The sequence below is a fragment of the Medicago truncatula genome, chromosome 7, assembly GCF_003473485.1.
Source record: "Medicago truncatula cultivar Jemalong A17 chromosome 7, MtrunA17r5.0-ANR, whole genome shotgun sequence".
Classification (NCBI taxonomy): Eukaryota; Viridiplantae; Streptophyta; class Magnoliopsida; order Fabales; family Fabaceae; genus Medicago; species Medicago truncatula.
In genome coordinates, this window is record NC_053048.1 from 24,796,979 (window position 1) to 24,818,104 (window position 21,126).

General features: G+C 34.7%; 3 protein-coding genes and 3 non-coding genes across 6 annotated transcripts; 5 read left to right on the forward strand and 1 right to left on the reverse strand.

The window, feature by feature from the left end:
* Window positions 1-2,882: 2,882 nt before the first annotated feature.
* LOC112416625 (uncharacterized) lies at window positions 2,883-6,444 on the reverse strand. Its single transcript, XM_024770884.1, has 2 exons — window positions 3,806-6,444; window positions 2,883-3,711 (listed from the first exon to the last, which is right to left on the reverse strand). Exons 1-2 carry the CDS (start codon window positions 6,442-6,444, stop codon window positions 2,883-2,885), a joined length of 3,468 nt encoding a protein of 1,155 aa, XP_024626652.1.
* Window positions 6,445-10,396: 3,952 nt separating this feature from the next.
* On the forward strand, window positions 10,397-10,469 carry TRNAK-UUU (transfer RNA lysine (anticodon UUU)). The gene has a single exon. It is a non-coding gene; the product is annotated as a tRNA-Lys (tRNA).
* Window positions 10,470-11,299: 830 nt separating this feature from the next.
* Window positions 11,300-11,372, forward strand: TRNAK-UUU (transfer RNA lysine (anticodon UUU)). Its single transcript has one exon. It is a non-coding gene; the product is annotated as a tRNA-Lys (tRNA).
* Window positions 11,373-13,925: 2,553 nt separating this feature from the next.
* Window positions 13,926-13,998, forward strand: TRNAK-UUU (transfer RNA lysine (anticodon UUU)). The gene has a single exon. It is a non-coding gene; the product is annotated as a tRNA-Lys (tRNA).
* Window positions 13,999-15,559: 1,561 nt separating this feature from the next.
* On the forward strand, window positions 15,560-17,874 carry LOC11431912 (dCTP pyrophosphatase 1). Its single transcript, XM_003622733.4, has 2 exons — window positions 15,560-15,755; window positions 17,386-17,874. The coding sequence occupies exons 1-2, from the start codon at window positions 15,633-15,635 to the stop codon at window positions 17,671-17,673; spliced, it is 411 nt and encodes a 136-aa protein (XP_003622781.1). The 5' UTR covers window positions 15,560-15,632; the 3' UTR covers window positions 17,674-17,874.
* Window positions 17,875-20,356: 2,482 nt separating this feature from the next.
* LOC11436500 (uncharacterized) lies at window positions 20,357-20,888 on the forward strand. Its single transcript, XM_003622734.4, has one exon. The coding sequence runs from the start codon at window positions 20,373-20,375 to the stop codon at window positions 20,664-20,666; it is 294 nt and encodes a 97-aa protein (XP_003622782.1). The 5' UTR covers window positions 20,357-20,372; the 3' UTR covers window positions 20,667-20,888.
* Window positions 20,889-21,126: the final 238 nt, after the last annotated feature.

The following is a 21,126-nucleotide window of genomic DNA, read 5'->3' on the forward strand; positions in this document are numbered from 1 at the left end:
ATTCGCAGATGATACTTTACTCTTGGGCAAAAAAAGTTGGGCAAATGTCAGGAGTTTAAAAGCAATCCTTATGTTATTTGAAACATTATTTGGACTTAAAATAAATTATCATAAGAGTATGTTGGTGGGGGTTAATGTTAATGATTCTTGGCTCCATCACTACAAGAAACACTGCCTTTTGCCAGGGGCAAAATCCCTGTCAAAAGGACAAAATCCCTGGCAAACGGGACATTTGTGAGGGAAAAAACGAGGGGCAGTTGGCCTGGCAAAGGCGCTCATCGCAAACACTTTGCCAGGGGCTACACCCCTGGCAGAAAAACGAGGGGCTGAACCCCTGGGAAAAAGCCACGCTTTCCCCCTGGCAGAACCCCTGGCATGTTCCCTCACTTTCGTCCTGCACCTCTGACTACGACTGACCTCTGATTGCGGCGGCTCTGTCTGAAGAGACAACAGCAAAAAACGAGGGACATGCGAGGGGTTTAACCCCTGGCAAATGTCCTTATTTTTTTTAAAAAAATATTATTTTTATGAAAACGAATTTTTTTTATTAATTAATAAAATATATTTAAATTAATTTAAAAATCAATTTTTTTTAAAAAAATTGTTAAAAAATCAATTTAATTAAAAAATATATATTTAAAAAAATTAATTTTTTTTTTAAAACACAATTAAATGCATATAAATAAAGTTTAATCACACAAACACTATATAAGTCTAATTAAAATGCATGAAATAGAAAGTGTACTTAATAATATTACAAACCGTGCAGGAAAATAAATATTGTGCCGGGAAGCATGGAAAACCTCCCATAATCATACAAACCATAACATAATAGTAAAGAAAACACACAACAAGCATAATAAGCATCAATCATCCATCTCGAGTCGTCATCATCATCCTCTTCGCCCTCACCATACACTTCATAGGGGTCGTCCGCATCATCATCACACACTGGAGGAGCCCTCACACTCTCTCGGCTTCCACTCTGCTGCCCAACACCTTGCTCATTCATATTCCAGCCTTGATCTTGCCTAAATGTGTCCAACTGAGAGTCTAGGAATTCTCGTTGCTTCCTAACCACCTCATGGATCAGGTCCTGTTGGGTTTGCATATGGGCAGCAAGCTGTTCTTGAGTCAACCTAGTGATCAGATCCCGCATTTCTGGAGTGAGCTCAGGTTGCCGAGAAGAGCCCTCCCCAGCATTAAGGGTCAACTTTAGAGTGGTAGCAACACCCTTGCGGTAGTTTCCAGCTAAGTTTCCTGCACCGTACAATCGCCCCTTCTTCTTCTCACCAGCAACTTTCGTCCATGCACGAAGTGTGAGAGCTTCATCAACAGAGCATCCACGGGAGAGCGCCTCCGATAGCTGACGATCATACTCCTCCTAAAATAAATAAGAATAAAATAGTTAAAGATAAATAAACATTAACAAAAAATTATAACCACTAATAAAATTAATTAAAATACACTTATGTAACAATTACCTGGCATATCTTGGAGCGATCATCAACATACTGGCCTGATCGATATGTGTGGGTCTTCTTGTGGAGCTCATTTATGTATGGCTCCCTACCCAGCTTCTTTGCCTAATTGACAAGAAACACGATTATTAAGTAGTTAGTAAAACATTAAACTATTTTAACCACAAAATATTTAAAAACATACATTCTATAAAATTAATTAACAGAGTTATTATTTTTAATTACCAGTCGACGGGCATGCTCTGCTTTGCTTATGCAGCCTCCCGTGTGGATGCATCCCCCTTTCTCTGATGCTCTGTTCTTCTTTGCCTTCTCTGATTTCGTCTTAAACTCTGGACTCCCCCAATAGTCCACCAACTGCCTCATAAGTGGCTTCCCGATCCAGTAGGGCCTCTTTCCAGCAGTCTCGTGACGAAGTCGGACATGTCGCAACATGTCGGAGAGGCGGGCAGAAGCTCTAATGTGAAAGTTCCTCCTTATTTGAGCATAGTACCTAGGGTTCCAGGTACACTTCATCTGCATATTTGTTAACATATTTTAGGAAATTAGTAAATTATAACATATGTGCAGATAAGTTAAAATATATTATGATAAGTATTAATGTAACCTCAAAAAGACCAAACCATGCATCCTTTTCATCATCTGGGATATCACCATAAGTCTTCCAAAATCCATGAAACCTTCCCTGGATGATGTCTCTAATGGCACTGGCGGCTGGCTTGCAGGGCATGAAACTACAAACAATGAAAACTCATATAGTTAAACATTACATAAATTTATAACAATATACATATTGAACAAAAATACATAAAGACTTACGAGTTCCCGCTAGGCACAATGATGTAACACTCTTGTTCATCTTGCGGATAATCTGCCATCTCCTCATCATCATCATCAGCACCCTGTTGGGGTTGGGGTTGGGGTTGGGGCGGGGGTTGTTGATGTTGGGGTGGTGGGGGTTGTTGATGTTGAGGGATCATAAAGCCGGTCTGCCCATGAGGAAATGTTGGTGGAGGAGGCAACTGGTAACCTGTAGGGAGGATAAAACCAACAGGTGCAACAACACCAGACCCTCCACCGGGTGCAGCAGCACTAGCTTGGGATGACCCAGTCGATCCCTGGCTAGAAGAAGAGGGTGGTCTGGGAAAGGGAGTCAATGTGGCAAGTGTGGCTGGATCCGCAATGTGTGTTCTGAACCGCCTCCTGGGGTCCTTACTCTTGCCTTTCTCTTTTTCTTTCGGAGGCATTGTGAATCTGTTAAATAACAAAAAAAAACGATATTGTAAAGGACTCAAATATATATACATCATTAAACAAGCGATATCTTCATTCAAACTCAAATGTATTCAAGATTACAATAAATTCAAATTCAATCATTACAAGGGTGGATAACAATATACTTCAAGTGTTGTTATCAGACGCATAGTTATATTCATCTACATCACCATCATCAACTTGATTGTCTTGCTGGTCCCCTTCATTATTATCATCAACAACGTCTTCATTCTCATCTTCAACTTCATCACGCATCTCCAAAATAGAAGGATCAACCTGATCCCCTTCAACTTGAGAGTCTTGCCAACTTGTAACTTGATCTACTTCAATTATCTCATTTACATGTGTCATATCATCGGCTTGGTAAGCAACTTCTTCGTTTGTTTCTTCAGTCTCGATGCGGCCCCTCGGTTTTGTTTTGATTGCAACAGACCAACCTCGTTTGCGTGGTAGAGTTGGGGGATAAGGAACACAGTACACTTGCCTAACATTGTGTGCCATGATAAACGGGTCATATTCTTTATATTTTTTGTCGACTCGAATGTCAACAGTGTTGCATAATTTATTAATTTTAGTCCATCTAGGCGAGGGATCAAACCAGTCACAATAAAACAACATCACTTTATTGTCATTATATGAAAGCTCATAAATGTGTTTGATCACGCCATAGAAATCATCTTCACCTCCATCTGTAACTCCTTTTACATAAACACCACTATTAATAGTCTTTTTGCCTTCCGTCCAAGAGTGGGTATGAAATTTATATCCATTCACGAAGTAGGTGTGAAATTCATTGGCACATTGTAAAGGACCCTGAGATAATTGCCGTAAACGGATGACCTCATCAGTTGGCTCGGCATTATACACTCTTTGTTTAAACCAAGCTGGAAAATATTCATGTATCGAACCAACTGTCGATCCTTCACCAAACTCCGCATAAAAAGCAATAAATTCCCTAAAAAGCAATAAATTCAATACGAAGTTGTTAATCGCGTTAAAACTTATTGTTATATGGACTAGTAAAAATGGGTAGGAATATATTTACTTACTCAAGGTATGGTTTAACTTCCGCACAATTAATCAAAACATGAACATGAGCAGACCGCATCTCTTTCTGATCTACCATCCAATATTGAAGCACCTTGCCCGCGTGTCGACCATGAAGATTGAATACGGATAAGGTTGACGGATCCCGAAAATCGTTAACCTCAACTTCATTTCTTGTATTTGATGGAGTAAGTAGACGATCAACGAAATAATGGCCGATAAAGTATGTGGTTTCCTTGGCTGTGTAAATAGCAACAATTGATCCTTCCACTTTGGCCAGATTTTTAGCTGCTCGTTTTGAGTCACCCATGAATCTTTTAAAAGGGTACATCCACCTATATTGAACAGGTCCGCCAAGTATAGCTTCATATGCCAGATGCACAGGAAGATGTTCCATAGAGTCAAAGAAACCTGGTGGAAAAATTTGCTCCAACTGACAGATAATGATTGGCATATTCTTCTCCATTTTCTCAAGTTCATCAACTCTCAAGGTTGAAGCGCACAAATTTTTAAAAAATTGACTAATCTCAATAAGTGGATCTAGCACATGTTTGGGCAATGAACTAAATGCAATTGGGATAAAGTTCTCCAAGAAAATGTGAGAGTCATGACTTTTCATCCCATGCAACCTTCCCGTGTTGACATCGGCACACCTGCCTATGTTAGAAGAATATCCATCGGGCATTCTCAAATCCTTCAACCATTGACACACTAATTTCGCTTCTTGGGCAGATAGGCTGGAGTTGGCTTTCGGTTTCAATAACTTCCCATTCGGTTGAGGTTTCAACTCCAAATCCTTTCGTTTGCAATATATTTGTAAGTCTTTTCTAGCCTTCTCATTGTCTTTTGTTTTGCCTTTGACATCCATCACTGTGTTAAATATGTTGTCAAAGACATTCTTCTCAATGTGCATTACATCAAGATTATGTCTGAGCAAGTTATCTTTCCAATATGGGAGGTCCCAAAATATACTCCTTTTAGTCCAGTGGTGGTCTACTCCGTATCTTGGTATTGGGACAGCTCGACCATAATCAGTGACTTTTGGATAATCACAAACTCTTGTCCACACTTCTTCTGATGTAATCTTAGGTGGAGGACCAACAAAAACTCTCTCATCCTTCTTGAAACCATTCTTAAGTCTTCTAAACGGGTGATTATGAGGCAAGAACGGACGATGACAGTCAAACCACGAACTCTTCCCTCCACTTTCCAAAGTAAATGCCTTTGTATTTTCTATACAATGTGGACATGCAAATCTACCATGGGTACTCCAACCGGACAACATGCCATAAGCGGGAAAATCATTAATGGTCCACATCAAAGCTGCTCTCAACTTGAAATTTTGTTTTCTAGAAATATCATATGTCAATTCTCCAGCCCACAACCTCTTCAAATCATCAATTAACGGTTGTAGAAACACGTCTATGCCTGCTTTAGGGTTATCTGGTCCTGGTACAATACAACTCAAAAACAAGTATGGTTTTGTCATGCACATTTCAGGAGGGAGATTATACGGGGTTACAATGATTGGCCAACAAGAATATGGTTTTGCCGAGGATTGGACATATGGCTGAAAACCGTCAGAGCATAATCCAAGTCTCACATTCCGTGGATCTGCTGCAAAATCAGGATGTACTCGATCAAAGTGTTTCCACGCTTCACCGTCAGAAGGATGTCGCATCACTCCGGGAATTCCATTTGAATGATGCCACGTCATTTGACTAGCAGTTTTCATCGATGCAAACAGTCTTTGTAATCTTGGTATAATTGGCAAGTAAAACATTGACTTAACCGCAACTCGTTTCTGCTTGCTAATACCGTACCTCGGGCTTTGACAAAATTTACATTCCTCCAATGCTCCATCATTTATCCCAAACTCATTGTCATAAAACAACATGCATCCATTTCTACAACAATCAATCTTTTTAACTGATAATCCCAACTTCATCACCAACCTCTTCGCAGCATGATAATTCATTGGCAGATTATCTTTGAACGGAGTCACGGCCTTCAACATCTTCGTAATATCATCCATACCATCATCAGGATTAAGATAATTCGACTTATGAGATAAAAGCCACACACACATAGATAGCTTAGAGTGCGAAGACCCTTCATACAAAGGTGTATTACTTTCACTCAACAATCGGTAAAATCTTTGCGCCTTCTCATTCGGGGGTTGTTCCTCTTCATCATCTTCAACATCTTCACCATAAGACAATTCCACCCCTAAAGCGTCCGCAACCATATCATCCATCATGTTGAATTGTTCTGTGTTGACATCTTCATTGTATTCCACATTTGTTTCCACATTTGTTCCACCATGGCTAGTAGAAGCTTGTGCATTGACCCCTACCCCAAAATTCTGAAACATTTCACCATTATATGTCCAAACCCAATAATTAGGCATAAAACCAACTTTTTTTAGGTGTTTCTTCACATCCCCAGGATCGGTAATTATATGTCTGCACCTACATTTTAGACACGGACATCTAATTCCTCCCTCATCTCTACAGATTTCTTGCTCCCATGCCCATGAAATAAATCCGTCAACTCCTTCGACAAATTGCGGTTTTAGTCCAGTTCTTCCCGAAAACGTCCTATCGTACATCCAACGACGATAATATTCATAATACTCCATCTTCTACACGTTCCGCAACTTCATTGACATATTCCACGTCAAAAATAAATTTTTACTTAACGGAGATAAAATATAAGTTTACGCGCAACTTCATTGACATATTCCGTAACTAACATTACGCGCAAAAAAAAATCCCGCTCAAACAATAAAATATAAGTTTACGCGCAAACAAATTAAATTTTTAACTCGCAAACATATAATAATTAATTAGTAAATAATTGTAACATAGTTTTAATTTTGATCGATAAACAACTTTCTTGTACTATACTATTTTTTAGTCCCTCCTTTTTAAACAATATGCATTATTATATTATATTATTTTATTTTATAAAAATAATAATTATAAAATTTTAGACACGAAAATGAAACATATTTTAACTTATTAAAAAAAAACAGATGTTAACAAAGTTTTAATTTAAAAAAAAAAAACTGATTTTTAACACTATTTTAATAAATTGTTTTCCAACAATAGAACTTTTTAGTATAGTATTTTTTATTAAGCATTTTTATTTTCCTACGCTTTCATTAATTTTAATTTATAAAAATAATAATTATAACATAATTATAATTTAAATATAAAAACAGATTTTTAAATATAAAAACAGATTTTAATTTATTAAAAAACAGCATTAGGTTTAATAATCTATTTTTATATTTAAATTATAATTATGTTATAATTTAAAAACTGGTTTTAATATGGCATGAACTAAACTAAAATATCTTTATAAAAACTAGGTATTAAAAATTTAAAAAAAATAAATTTTTAATAACAGATTTAGTTTAACTAACAATTTAACTTTTAAAACAATATTCCCTAATTTTGTTATTTTAAAACAGTACCGAAATGTACACTTGCCTAAAATTAATTAAACTAGTCCTATTTTCTTTCCTATTTTTCTTTAAAACAATTAAAGTTTATTATTAAAAAAAACAGAATATATATAAGCAATTATTGTTTGACCATATTTCTTTTAACATTCTACTACAACATGCATATATTTCATTTTATCACAAAAAAAAAAAAAAAAAAAAAAACAGCATGCAAATATTTCATTTCATCACAATAAATTAAAACAACATACATATATATTTCATATGATCACAAAAAAAAAACATGCATATATATAATTCATTTTATCACAACAAAAACATGCATTTCATCATTTTATCACAAAAAAAACATGGATATATTTAGCAAATTCGAATAAAAAATTACTAACAATATTCATACATAATAATATGAGGAAAAAAATTATCATCATTACATTTAATTTATTTACATTTTCGGACAAAAAAAATTACCCAACAATCAACATATATTTTTATAACATATCAACATGCATGAATATCAGTTATAGTGTTATGAGGAAAGAAACAAAAAAACTAACTTGTTCAAGCTTTACAAAAAAATATCTGCAATTCAATCCAAAAACAACAAGAGCTGGGGCAATAGCTGACCACAGGAGGCGACAAATAACACAACTGCAAATAGTATAGAAAATAAATAACATTAGTAACCACTAAAAATTAATATCATGATAAAAACTGATAAGAAATGAAGATTTTTTTACCAAATAAATGAAGTTTGATGAAGGTTTTGTGTTTTAAGTGAAGAAATTTTGTGAAGAAAATTTTGGTTAAGAGTTGCTGGCTCAAATAACCGGTGCATCTCTTATATAGGGAGGGAACAGAAGCCACGGCCTTTGCGAGGGGCACCTCCCTGGCACAGTTGGTCAAATCCTACTATAGGGTAGGCACAGACGAGGCGCAGAACGGCAGGAAAAAGCGACGGAAATATGCCATTTCCGAGGGGTTTAGCCCCTGGCACGCCTGCAACAGACACGCTTTCCCAGCGCCTTGTCAACTCAACCGGAAAAAGCCTGCAATTTGCGCATCCGAGGGGCAAAGCCCTGGCATAAGTCGTCGGTTTTCTCTGACACAGCAGAGATTCCTTCAGCTTTTGGATTTTCAAACTCCCGCCTAAACAAAAGCCAGGGCATTTTACAAAAAACGAGGGGCAAAGTCCCTGTCTTTTTTGCCAGCGGTTGTCCCTGGCAAATTTGCCAGGGGTTTCAAACCTTGACAAAATCCCTGGCAAAAGGCTATTATTCTTGTAGTGCATGAGGCAGCTAGAGTGTTGAACTATAAACATGACCACCTTCCTTTTATGTACTTGGGATTACCTATTTGTGGTGATGCTCATAAGCTCCGTTTTTGGTATCCTCTTGTGGATCCTATCAAAAGTCAGTTGTCAGGTTGGAAAATTCGCAATTTATCTACGGGGGGTCGGCTTGTGCTTCTGAAATATGTCTTGTCCTCTATTCTGGTTTACTTTATTTCCTTCTTCAAGGCTCCCTCATGTATCATTTCTATCCTTGAATCTATATTTAATGTGTTCTTTTCGAGGGGGTGGGAAGTGAAGATAATGGAAAAATTTCATGGATTAAATGAGATGTTATTTGTTTGAAAAAAGAAGATGGTGGGGTGGGGGTGCGGAGGTTGAAGGAATTTAATTTAGCACTATTTGGTAAATGGTATTGGAGGTTGTTGGAGGACAGGAGGAGTCTTTGGCATCGGGTTTTATGTGCTAGATATGAGGAGTCTTTGGCATCGGGTTTTATGTGCTAGATATGGGCAAGATGGAAGGTTGCGGGTAGGGGTGGTGGAGGTTCGATTTGGTGGATGCAGTTGAATAAGGTTGTTGAGGGTGTTGGGTTGGTGGATGGAGGGTGGTTGGTTAACAACATTGTTAGGGTGGTGGGTCTTCTACTCTTTTTTGGAAGGACCTGTGGCTAGAAAGAGTCTCGTTGTCGATTAGGTTCCATAGATTGTTTGATTTGGCAGAGAATAAATTGGTTTCAGTTGCTGACATGTTCCACTTAGGTTAGGGGTGAATGGGGAAGCTTGGAAGTGGAGACGTAGGATGTTTGCATAGGAGGAGTTGGTGAGAGAGTGTGTCGAATTTTTATTTGTTGTTGCATTATAGATTGATGCGGAGGATAGGTTGAGTTGGAGATATCATTCATCTACTAGTTACTCTGTGAGTAGCGCCTATCAATTGCTGACTGAGGTTTTAGTTCATGATGCGGTGGACAATGGTTACAACGATTTCCATCATATCCTTTGGCTAAAGGAGGTATCGTTGTTTGCTTGGCGTTAGCTACAGAATTGTATTCCTACCAAATACAACTTAATGAGACGACATGTGCTTTCCAATAATGATCAATTTTGCACAGGCAGATGTGGGTGTAATGAGGATAGAGATCATTTGTTTGTCTCTTGTGTTTTTATGGTAATATATGGTATTTAATTTGTGGCTGACTAGGGATTTAGTCGGCATCCTCTCACAACATATTATCGCATCTTCATCATTTATGCGGTTTGGGAGGTTTTTCGAAAAACATATGTTTAGCTTTCATGATGATTTAGTTAGTAGTTGTTTATGTTATCTGGAAATAGAGAAACAAACCTATTTTCAACATAAGGAGGAGCTTGTTCATTCCATTTGCAAGCAAGTTAAACGTCTAGTTTTTTGGTGGTTTAAATCGAAGTTTGTTTCATTCGATTTTCACTATAATGTTTGGAGGCAAAACCCTTTGATGTGCCTCCATGCTGTAATTTAATTTTTCTTCTTCTCCTTGTTGGTCCTTGTTTTTTCTCTCACGAGAATTGTATTTTTTTTTGGATATTTTGATGTTTTCCTAAGCACTTATTGTGCTGGTTGACACTTTTGGTGGTAATATATTTCATTTTAGTCTCTTCAAAAAAGTTACTAGAATACTGGACAATTGATTTAATTTAATAAATTCGAATAAAAAATTAAATTAGATGAGTGCTAGCAACGTTTATATTTGTATAATTTTCAAATAACATTCTCTTCCTATATGTAAACTCTTTCATAAAATTTTATTTTCTCTTTTTATAATATCATTTCAAAGGAACATAATAACAAGCCGTCTTAGCTCAGCTGGTAGAGCGCATGGCTTTTAACCATGTGGTCGTGGGTTCGATTCCCACAGACGGCGAAGAAATCATTTTAGTAACAAAATAAATAGAGAACATGATAAATTCATGATTTTATCGGAAAATTACATATAACTTTTTTTAAGGGAATTACCTCTAATTAAATGTTAACTAGATCAAACCACCTAACTTGTTTGAGATTTGATTCAATCTTCACCAAAATTTTATCGCAACATATTATCGCATCTTCATCATTTATGCGGTTTGGGAGGTTTTTCGAAAAACATATCGCATCCTCTCGCAACATCTTATCGCATCTTCATCATTTATGCGGTTTGGGAGGTTTTTCGAAAAACATATGTTTAGCTTTTATGATGATTTGGTTAGCAGTTGTTTATGTTATCTGGAAATAGAGAAACAAACCTATTTTTCAACATAAGGAGGAGCCTGTTCATTCCATTTGCGAGCAAGTTAAACATCTAGTTTTTTGGTGGTTTAAATCGAAGTTTGTTTCATTCGATTTTCACTACAATGTTTGAAGGCAAAACCATTTGATGTGCCTCCATGCTGTAATTTAATTTTTCTTCTTCTCCTTGTTTGGTCCTTGTTTTTTCTCTCTTCAGAATTATTTTGATGTCTTCCTAAGCACTTTTTGTGCTGGTTGACACTTTTGGTGGTAATATATTTCATTTTAGTCTCTTTAAAAAAGTTACTAGAATACTGGACAATTGATTTAATTTAATAAATTCGAATAAAAAATTAAATTAGATGAGTGCTAGCAACGTTTATATTTGTATATTTTTCAAATAGCATTCTCTTCCTATATGTAAACTCTTTCATAAAATTTTATTTTCTCTTTTTATAATATCATTTCAAAGGAACTTAATAACAAGTCGTCTTAGCTCAGCTGGTAGAGCGCATGGCTTTTAACCATGTGGTCGTGGGTTCGATTGCCACAGACGGCGAATAAATCATTTTAGTAACAAAATAAATAGAGAACATGATACATTCATGATTTTATCAGAAAATTACACATAATTTTTTTTAAGGGAATTACCTTTAATTAAATGTTAACTAGATCAAACCACCTGTAATTTCATTTGGTTTGATGGAATATAATTTTCCGCCCTATGCATAAAGGCGGTTTAGGAATTAGAACAAATAGGGAATAACTTGTTTGAGATTTGATTCAATCTTTACCAAAATTTTGGGTAAATCTTCTCTCCATTAGGTAAGTTGTTGGTCCCAATATCCTCCATGCCAATTCACCGAGTTGGCCTTCCATTATGCATGTTAAAAATGCGTTCAAAGAGTGTTGTAGTATGACTCAAAATTTGATGGATGGAGAATATTGTTGCTAAAAATATAAAAGATTTGTTTCAAATATATTTTGTGCTAAAAATATATTTATTGACAATAAATATATTTTTGTACCGTATGAAGAACGATTTGATGCAAATATATTTTGAAATGGAATATTATATTTTTGATGCAAATATTCTTTCACTGAAGGAGAAAAAAAAAACGTATCTTCAGTGTGGTATTTGTTCCAAATTTATGAGTTATACTTTTACTATAAATATAGACCTTGTATCAGGCTGAACTTTGAGGGAGATAGAGGGGGTTGAAACAAGGGTTTAGAAAGGCAACAACAAAACTAGGGTTTGTATAGAGTTTGTCTCTTTGCAACAAATACTAGGTTTTGAGGGTTGATTCACCTTGGGAAACACTATTAGGATTGAGTCTCTTGGTTACGTGAAGAGGCTGAGACTTTGGGTAGAATTAGGCGGGAGACTTATTCTTGTAACCCATTGATTTCTCTTTTGTAACGATACTCATCATATAGTGGATCGGAGGGCTGTTCTCTCCCCCAGACTAGGTCAATTTGGACCGAGCTGGGTCAACAAATTCTTTTGTGTTCTTCTCTTCTTTGTGTTCTTCTCGCCGTTGTTTTCTACTTTTGGCTTGTATTTAATTGTTCCATACACTTTGTTTTGGTTGCTTGACTATCCCTTGCTCCACACATCAAGTTGTTGTTGGTGTGTTTTCACAACGAATTCACAACAAAGAGGGTTTATCTTGGTGAGTGGGATCAGGTAGTTCTTCTTTTTGGTCTTGTCCTTGGAGCTCCCTTTGATTCATTGGATCAATTGTCCCTTCATAGACATCCATGAGTTGCACTTGACAATCAAAGATATGCTATCCACCAGTAACGCTCATTCTCAAATCTTGTATTCTCATCTCCCTCTTACAACTTCTGAATTTATCAATGACATGCACATCAAGTTCAACCCCTCCATTGAAGATGTTTTCACTAGCACGTCGAACAAAAATGGTGCATATACTATTAAGAGTGGTTATACTTGGTTGTTGTCCCACACAAACACAGTTTCTCACGTTTCAACCCTCTTGGTCTTGGATTTCGAAATTAAAACTTCCAGAAAAGCATAAATTTCTTTTTTGTTTGGCTTACCACAATTTTGTCGCTATTTTCCTATTGCTAAACCATAGGAATATTGCTCTATCGTCTATTTGCTCTCATTGTGGTCTTGAAGATGAGACTTTCCTTCATTGTGTTTGTGACTGTAACTTCTCTTAAATTATTTGGCATCAAGTTAGCTTCCACATGCATTTTTTCCCACAAATATGCATGTGAGTGATTCGTTGAAGGTGGGTTACATGGGCACCAAATCTTTCATTTTTACGGCTAGTGGTTGGTGGGCTTTAGCATCACTGTAATCTTATGTGTTTAAGCAACAAGATTTTGTCTCTTAGTCGCCTTCTCTACAACATCCACATTTTGGTAGATTACTTTCAATGTTGAGCTTGTTGATAAATTTTAAGTGGAACAATGATAATCACTCTTGTGTCATTCTCAATGTTGATGGTGGTTGTGTGGGCAACCCCGTGAGACTAGATTTGGTGGAATCAATTGGAATAATATAGGCTTTTATTTATTGGGTTATTTTGGTTATATTCATGGCTCATCTGACATTTTGTATGATGAGGTTTACTCTATCTACCAGGGTCTAATTTTTGCAAAAAATTCGGATATAATTAAGCTCGTTTGCTACTCCGACTCCTTGCATATATGAACGTCCTCAAAGGTCCAACAATGAGGTATAATATTTATACGGTCTTGTTCCAAGATGTGAAGGATTTGATTAAGCAGAGTAATGTAATTGTTTGCCATGTTCTTAGAGAGGGTAATCATTGTGCGGATTTCATGACCAAGCTTGGAGCATCTTCCGATACCGAGCTTCTTTACCATGCCTACCCTCCAGAAGATTTCTTGTATCTCCTTAGGATGGACGCAACTGGAACTTACTATTCTAGAGAGTAGTTTTATTGTGTTCGTATTACCTTTATTTTTTTTCCTTTTATATGTTTACCTTTGCCTTGTAACAAAAAAAACTAGTATGGATACTTGTGTGAAGCACGAATTTTGTAATACTTAAAATATTAGGTGAAGATGTGGTATCATTTTCATTTGTATGGTTGTGGATTCATAGTAACAAGCCGTCTTAGCTCAGCTGGTAGAGCGCATGGCTTTTAACCATGTGGTCGTGGGTTCGATTCCCACAGATGGCGAAGAAATCATTTTTGTAACAAACATGATACATTAATCATTTTATCATAAAATTACCTATAATTATTTTTTTAAAGGAATTACCTCTAATTGTTAACTAGTAAATATACATTGAATTTTTCATTTGCGTGGTTCCTCTCGGTGGGTCGATCCTCAACCGGTTGATTTGGTTTCTAATGGTAGATGTTAATTTGAAGTAAAGTTCCACATTTTATGCAAAAGTAACTGGTGAAAAAAATATAAGTGAGATAAGCCATACACATAATACCATAAGATTTTGAGTGAAGATGTTGTGTGAATTTCACTTATCTGATTGATCTTAATCTAATATGATTATCCAACCAAATTTAGACACCCCTAGAAGTCATAACATTGTGATAACCACTTTTGTTAGTTTGGGATATAATTTATTTAATTTTTTTATCTTAAATTTTAGTTTTTAGATGTCATTCGCTTTGATGTTATTTTTTTATTTAACATGTATTATTTAAAATTACTTCACTTTTGGTATTTGGTGGGAGTTTACAATGAAAAATAGTACATGTGTTAAGATGAGTTGACAAAGTACATGTTTATTGTACATTTTAAGTGAATATGTGGTATCCATCTCACTTGTGTGATTACTCTTAGCCTAATATGATAATCCAACCAAGGTAGGCTCCTTTTTTCGTCCAACATGATGAGATCTAATTTGTTAGTTTTTGGATGTTGTTGGAACAAAATGAGTTTAACAAACTTCCATTTTGTTGTTGGATGTTTGTATCACTTTCTCACGAAAACTTTCAAACTTCCATTTTGTAAAATCTTGATTATATTTTCATATCCATAAAGGTTTTTGAGCATTAAGTTATATTCATTTGAAAAATGATATTGATTTGATTCAACCATACAAAAGTTCTTCAACATTTGTTTGTAACATTTCATCAAGTGTTTGGTGAAAATTCTTGTTAAAGATAGTGAAGTGTGATCTTGCTTGTGACAAAGATTTTATCATACTGAAATTCCTTCACGAGGTGTGGAGGGAGTGAATGCACCCTTGGATTAGAAGAGAAAGCACTATAATTTCTTGTGTCCCTTTCTCTCTTTCCTACTCTCTTTATTTTTCCCGCATTTGTTTCACACCTTTATCAGCATTTTCATGAAAAAAAACATCGTGTCAAATTTACTCTAAACAAAAAAAAAACCATACATTAACGATTTTAACACAAAATCACCTCTAATCAAATTTCAATAACTATTTTACTTTCATCCATCTATAAATAAAGATCAGCCATCATCGTGTATGACATAAGACTATCTCTTAATACCCAAAGAATTAATTGTTTGGATTAACCCAAATGATTATAGTAGTATTATTATTGTCAATTAAACTATAACCAACCAGTCAACTTTTGACCCTTATTTTTATCATTTTTTTTTTTATTTCTACATTATTATTAATACAATATTAATGATTTCCTTTTTTTTTTTTATTGAGGGGTAAAATCATTTCCTTTTTATTTTGTCAACTTTATTGTTCTTAATATTATTATATTATTAGAAGAACCTTCATTTCACTTTTTCCCTCTTGTTTTTCTTCACTCTCTTCTGTGTCCTTTTGGTTCTCTCTCTCTCTCTCTCTCTCTCTCTCTTCAAGATGGCTGGTGTTCCCGAAGGAGACTCTGTAACCATTGGCAAGCTGAAGCAGATACAGGCTCAGTTTGCAAAAGAAAGAGATTGGGATCAATATCACTCCCCAAGGAACCTTCTCTTAGCTATGGTATATTTCTTCTCTAAAAAATTTCATAATTTATTTATTTTCTTCTTTTTGTTCTTGTTCTTTTAGGTATACCCATTTGATTATTATTTTGTGGCTATTCTTTTGATCAGAGTTTTGTAGTGTTCTCTTATAATGGGTTAGGAGAAGAAGAATCATTTTATTATTATTTTAGTTTAATCCATTTTTTTGTAATGGGTTTTGAAGATTTATCTGACCCATCACTGATTTGTTCAGATTCTGTTTGGTGTTTTTATAAAGCTTATTCTTTTACAAGTTGTGTCTTTTTTTAATGTTTTAGAGAAAAGGTTAATCAATTTTAATGTCTTATTTTTTAAGGTTTTGTCTTTGTTAATCCCAAGTCAAATTCAACTTGTTGCAATACAAACATATTCCATTTTATTGTTACGACAAAGCATGCATTTTTATGCGTTTTTTATAGGTGTAAAATTGATTTTGATATGTTTGGATGTTTTTTAGTATAATAGGATTTTGACTCCATAATTGATTTTAATTTGAAGTTAGGGTTTGTAGCTTTTGACTTCAAACGTGATTTTTACACTCAAATTTATTGTTCAACTCAATTTTGCATATCATGTTACTTCAAACATAAACCATTTTTCAGTCAAGTTACTTTTAAATGAAATCAATTCATTCAAAATTAATTTTTTCCGACAGAACCAAACACACCTAAACGTCCTTTGCAATATTTCTTCAACGTCTCAATCGATACTACTTGGCTACACTCTTGAGGACACTTATGCAATTCGTTTCTTTGCCTTATGTTTGTTAACATATAACTTACAAAATGCATAACTGGGTCAATTATTTTGTAAAGTTGAATTTGCTCAAAAGTGAGTTGAATGTAAAATGATTTATGTTTACATACATTCACGAAAAAGTGATGTTTAATCTATTCATGTTTGGATCAAAATTCCTTTTGAGTGTGTATATGCATGCATTTGCTACTTGTAATAAACTTGAGAATTGATCATATGCCACTGTGAAAGCTAAACATCTAAGCTTTTGTATGTAATTGTGTTTGGTGCTGGAATCAATTTTTGACAGAAGCCAAATATAACAAACTTGTAGTCAAACCATGATTGACCGGTTTGACTAACCCAGACCTGATTGTGGAGTGTCCTGCCGTCGAACCAAACATAGGCTAAAACTATTTGATGCCTTATATTACATGTTTTGTCCTTGTTAATCCAGATCCAATTCAACTTGTTGCGATGCAAACATATCTCATTTTATTGTTCCCAGTTACCACACATCATATGCAATAAGTTTAACATGCATTATGTTCTTTAACTTTGCATATAGAATGCATAACTGAGTCAAAATAGTTTAAAATGAATGCTCATGCTAACATTGGTTTGTTTGAGCTTATTTACTGGTATAAGTATAACCATTTATGCAGTTATGAAACTGTTTTGGAGAACTTATGAAAATAGCTTAAAACATGTTCATAAGCTCTCCATGATAGCTTATGAAAACAGCTTATAACTTATACGAAAACAATTTAGCTTAATTTCGTCTTTTGCTATAATCTGTAAATTAAGTTGTTTATCCAAATAGGGTCTATATAAGATTTGGGGCATCTTAATATTTTTTTGATGTGATTTTGAAGATTGGTGAAGTGGGAGAATTATCTGAGATATTTCAGTGGAAAGGTGAAGTTCAAAGGGGACTACCAGATTTTAAAGAGGAAGAAAAAGTTCATCTTGGAGAAGAGCTTTCCGATGTATTGCTTTACCTTGTGAGGCTCTCTGACATCTGTGGTGTTGATCTTGGCAAAGCTGCTTTGAGAAAAGTTGAACTCAATGCTATCAAATATCCGGCAAAAGCTAGCAAAGAGGTCGCAAACAAGGAAGATGGAATTGAAAACTCTACCTCTGCCGATAATGGTACTGATTGAAAGGGTTTGATAATATGTAGTTAAACTTAAAGGGTGTAGCTGAATTAAATGTTGGTATAATGGTTTGTATGCCATTGCATTGAAACTGGTATTAGGTACTTTTATTTTTGCCACAAATTTTGTTACTGTTACCCCTTTTACAAATGTGAGATGTGGTGACTCTCTTTATTCCATTTTAATGATATTTAAATTTTCAGGAAATGGTAGATGAATAATTAGAAATGAGGATTTTCTTTCATTCATATATATATGTTACAGGTGGACATGGGTCTCAGTCAGTTGATCTGTGAAACCGATCAACTCGAACCAAACCAAATATTTAGATTGGTTTGGGTAGTTGGTTTAGTGTTCTAGTCTACTCGATGTGATAGATTTGCATATATTGAGTTGTAGAAGTTAGAACTTAGTCAACTTGAATGAATTTTATAAGAAACAGTTGCAGAAGGCGATGAAATGAATAGCAACTGTGATTGCCGAGAAGGAGAAGGGGGAGAAGAAGTGTGTCCAATGGGATTAACTGCAGAACATGGTTCGATGCTACAATATTTAACATCGTTGTCCATTTGTTTTTTATGTCAATTTTGCTGGTCATGAAACTCCATTTCAACTCCGGCCCTTCCCTTCCCATTATTTGTTGATTTGAGTGTTCTCTAGATTTATGGCTAATCAACTTAGGTGGATTTACCATTTTACTCTCACCACTGGAGGACTTGGGCAGCATGTTTGGCATTGATAGCAGAAAAGGTTGTCTGCCAAAGACCCTTCCTTTCCTTTGGAATTGGATGAGATACTAGTGAGTAGAACTTCAATTTGGTCATTTTCTAAAATGTGTTTTTTTTAATGACATTTTCTAAAAACTATTGAATTTACAAACAATTTATTAAATCAGAATGCCTGAATCAATCCAAATGTGTGATAAGTTGGTTCACTCAAAAGTTATACACTATACGATGGGTCCGTTTGTAATTCAAATATACATATACATATACATATATATATATATATATATATATATATATATATATATATATATATATATATATATATATATATATATATATATATATATAGGTTTGCTAGGATACACCCACTAGTTTTTATTAAGGTGTGTTTTAGTGAAGATATAACTAAAAAGTTGTTAAATACACCTTAAGATGAATGTTGCTAAAACACACCTTCTTAAAAAATAAGTGGGTGTATGTTAGCAACTCCTATAGGCATTTGCTAGAATACACCCACTTATTTTTTAGAATGTGTGTTTTAGCAAGTTATAACTAAAAAGTAGTTAAATGCACCTTAAGGTGTAGCTTGTTAAAACACTCCCACATAAAAACTAGTGGGTGTTCTAGCAAATCCCATATATATGTATATGTTCAATTAGTTAGCCAAATAGGTTTTATTTGGTTTACTAAAATGAAAACATTGTTAGCAACATGTGTTTGGGAGAGTTGACTATATAACTCTCTTATAAAAAGAAAAGAAAAAAAAACTTTGATTTGATTTCATAAGTCGTTTATCTGAGAGATAGTCCAATCCCAATAAAGAAAAATATATATGTGTTCGTTGACTAAGATATTAGTCTAATAATTTATTAACATAGATATCTTAGTGTATCTATTGCCGAAATGTGAAGGATCCTAATTATGGTGGTTAGAAAGAACTATGAACATTTTGTTCATACTATTTTGGAAAATAAACCTTTTGTATATTTGTGCATGTGTAATCTTACGAGTAATGCCAGTTAATGACACTCATTTTAATATAATTTAGGTTAAATGCATCTAAAAGTCCTTTAAATTTTTTGTTTTTTCCAAAGTGGTCATTTAAGTTTCGAAAGTCTCAAACAAGTCCTTTAAGTTTCAAAAGTCCCAAACAAGTTCTTTTAGTTTTTGAATCGTTTCAAACAAGTCCTTTTAGAGGATGATGGTGATGATTCAGATGATAGCAACAAAGAACATTATCCACCATTTATCATGTCTAAAAAGATGACTAATTTTAATTAGGTGTTAGGAGTCAGATTTGGTATCAAAGATGAGTTCAAGAAAACAATTACCAACTATGCTATCTACCTTAGGACTTGTTTGAAACGATTCAAAAACTAAAAGGACTTGTTTGGGACTCATTTGAAACTTAAAGACCACTTTAGAAAAAACGAAAAACTTAAAGAACTTTTAGATGCATTTGACTTATAATCTAACACTCACTCTCTTATAGTCTTATTACGTAAAATACATAGAAATCCCACCACTTTAAAAATGGATCCTACATCGAAAATAACATGAGATTAACATAACATATTAACAATTACCTCCATTGGTTACTAAAAACTAACATTAGTCTATTAAAAAAAATATCAACCCCCATAATCAAAGGGCAGCAAAGAGGAGGAGCCTCACAAAAAAGTAATTACTTTAACTCTAACTCAAAAGCTCATTTATATGATATACTAACTAGCAAGCCTACTTCCCTTAATGATGACAGCCACAACCCTAAACTAATAAAAAAATTACAAAGGAATTTCTTTCGGCCATTATTAATTTGCACACTAGGATTATTCCTAAAGCATTAAGATTGTAATAATTGTTGCCATGATGATAACTATGATGATGATGAATAACATACCTTTTCCACATGCTATTTAAGAGTTTAGTATCATGTTATGTTACACAACATTATAGAAAACTACAGTGCCTTCTAAAATGCTCAAGAGAGGTTCTATACACATATCAATGTTCTCAAATTCTAACCTATTGGTTGGATTGTACCGTCCGAGGAGACGACTCCGGCGACGGAGAGGAAGCAGCGTTCGGCTAGGGAACAAGCAGCGACGATGTTTCTGCCTTGGATCGCGTCGTGTTGTACAATGGGGTGTTATAGTTCCTTTTAGGATGTTGAAGAAAATCATCATGGAAATTGTACCAAAGGGAAATTGGATTGAGGCTTATTGTTGGTCTCTACCACTTCTACGTCCTCAACTGTTTCCTCTTTGTTAATCACAAATAATGGATTTCATTCCCCATGCACTATCTATCAAAATTGTGAAACCATAAAAAATATAGAACCACATGAATGAGTGTGTAAGTTCTTAAGTTGTAATTCAGAACTTCCCATGTTTTATCGATCTGCTTGGAGAAATAACCCTATATACATTTTCTTTTGTAATCCATCATGTATAATTTACAAGAAAATCAAATTTCTCTATACATTTGTGACTATGTTTTATTTCTTTCGTTTTCCTAACTTATAGTGTGTTCGGATGCACCTCGGACTTACATAGTAATATCACCGGTTTTCATATCTTGCATCTCCATTAAACACAAAGTAAAAACCTCTTAAAAACATTTACATTGATCATAGAAGGTTCTACCTTCTTTTTTTGGTAGATAAAAGAAATGACAATAGCCACTGAAAACTCACATACACAAGTGGAGGACCTTGGTCACAAATCACAAC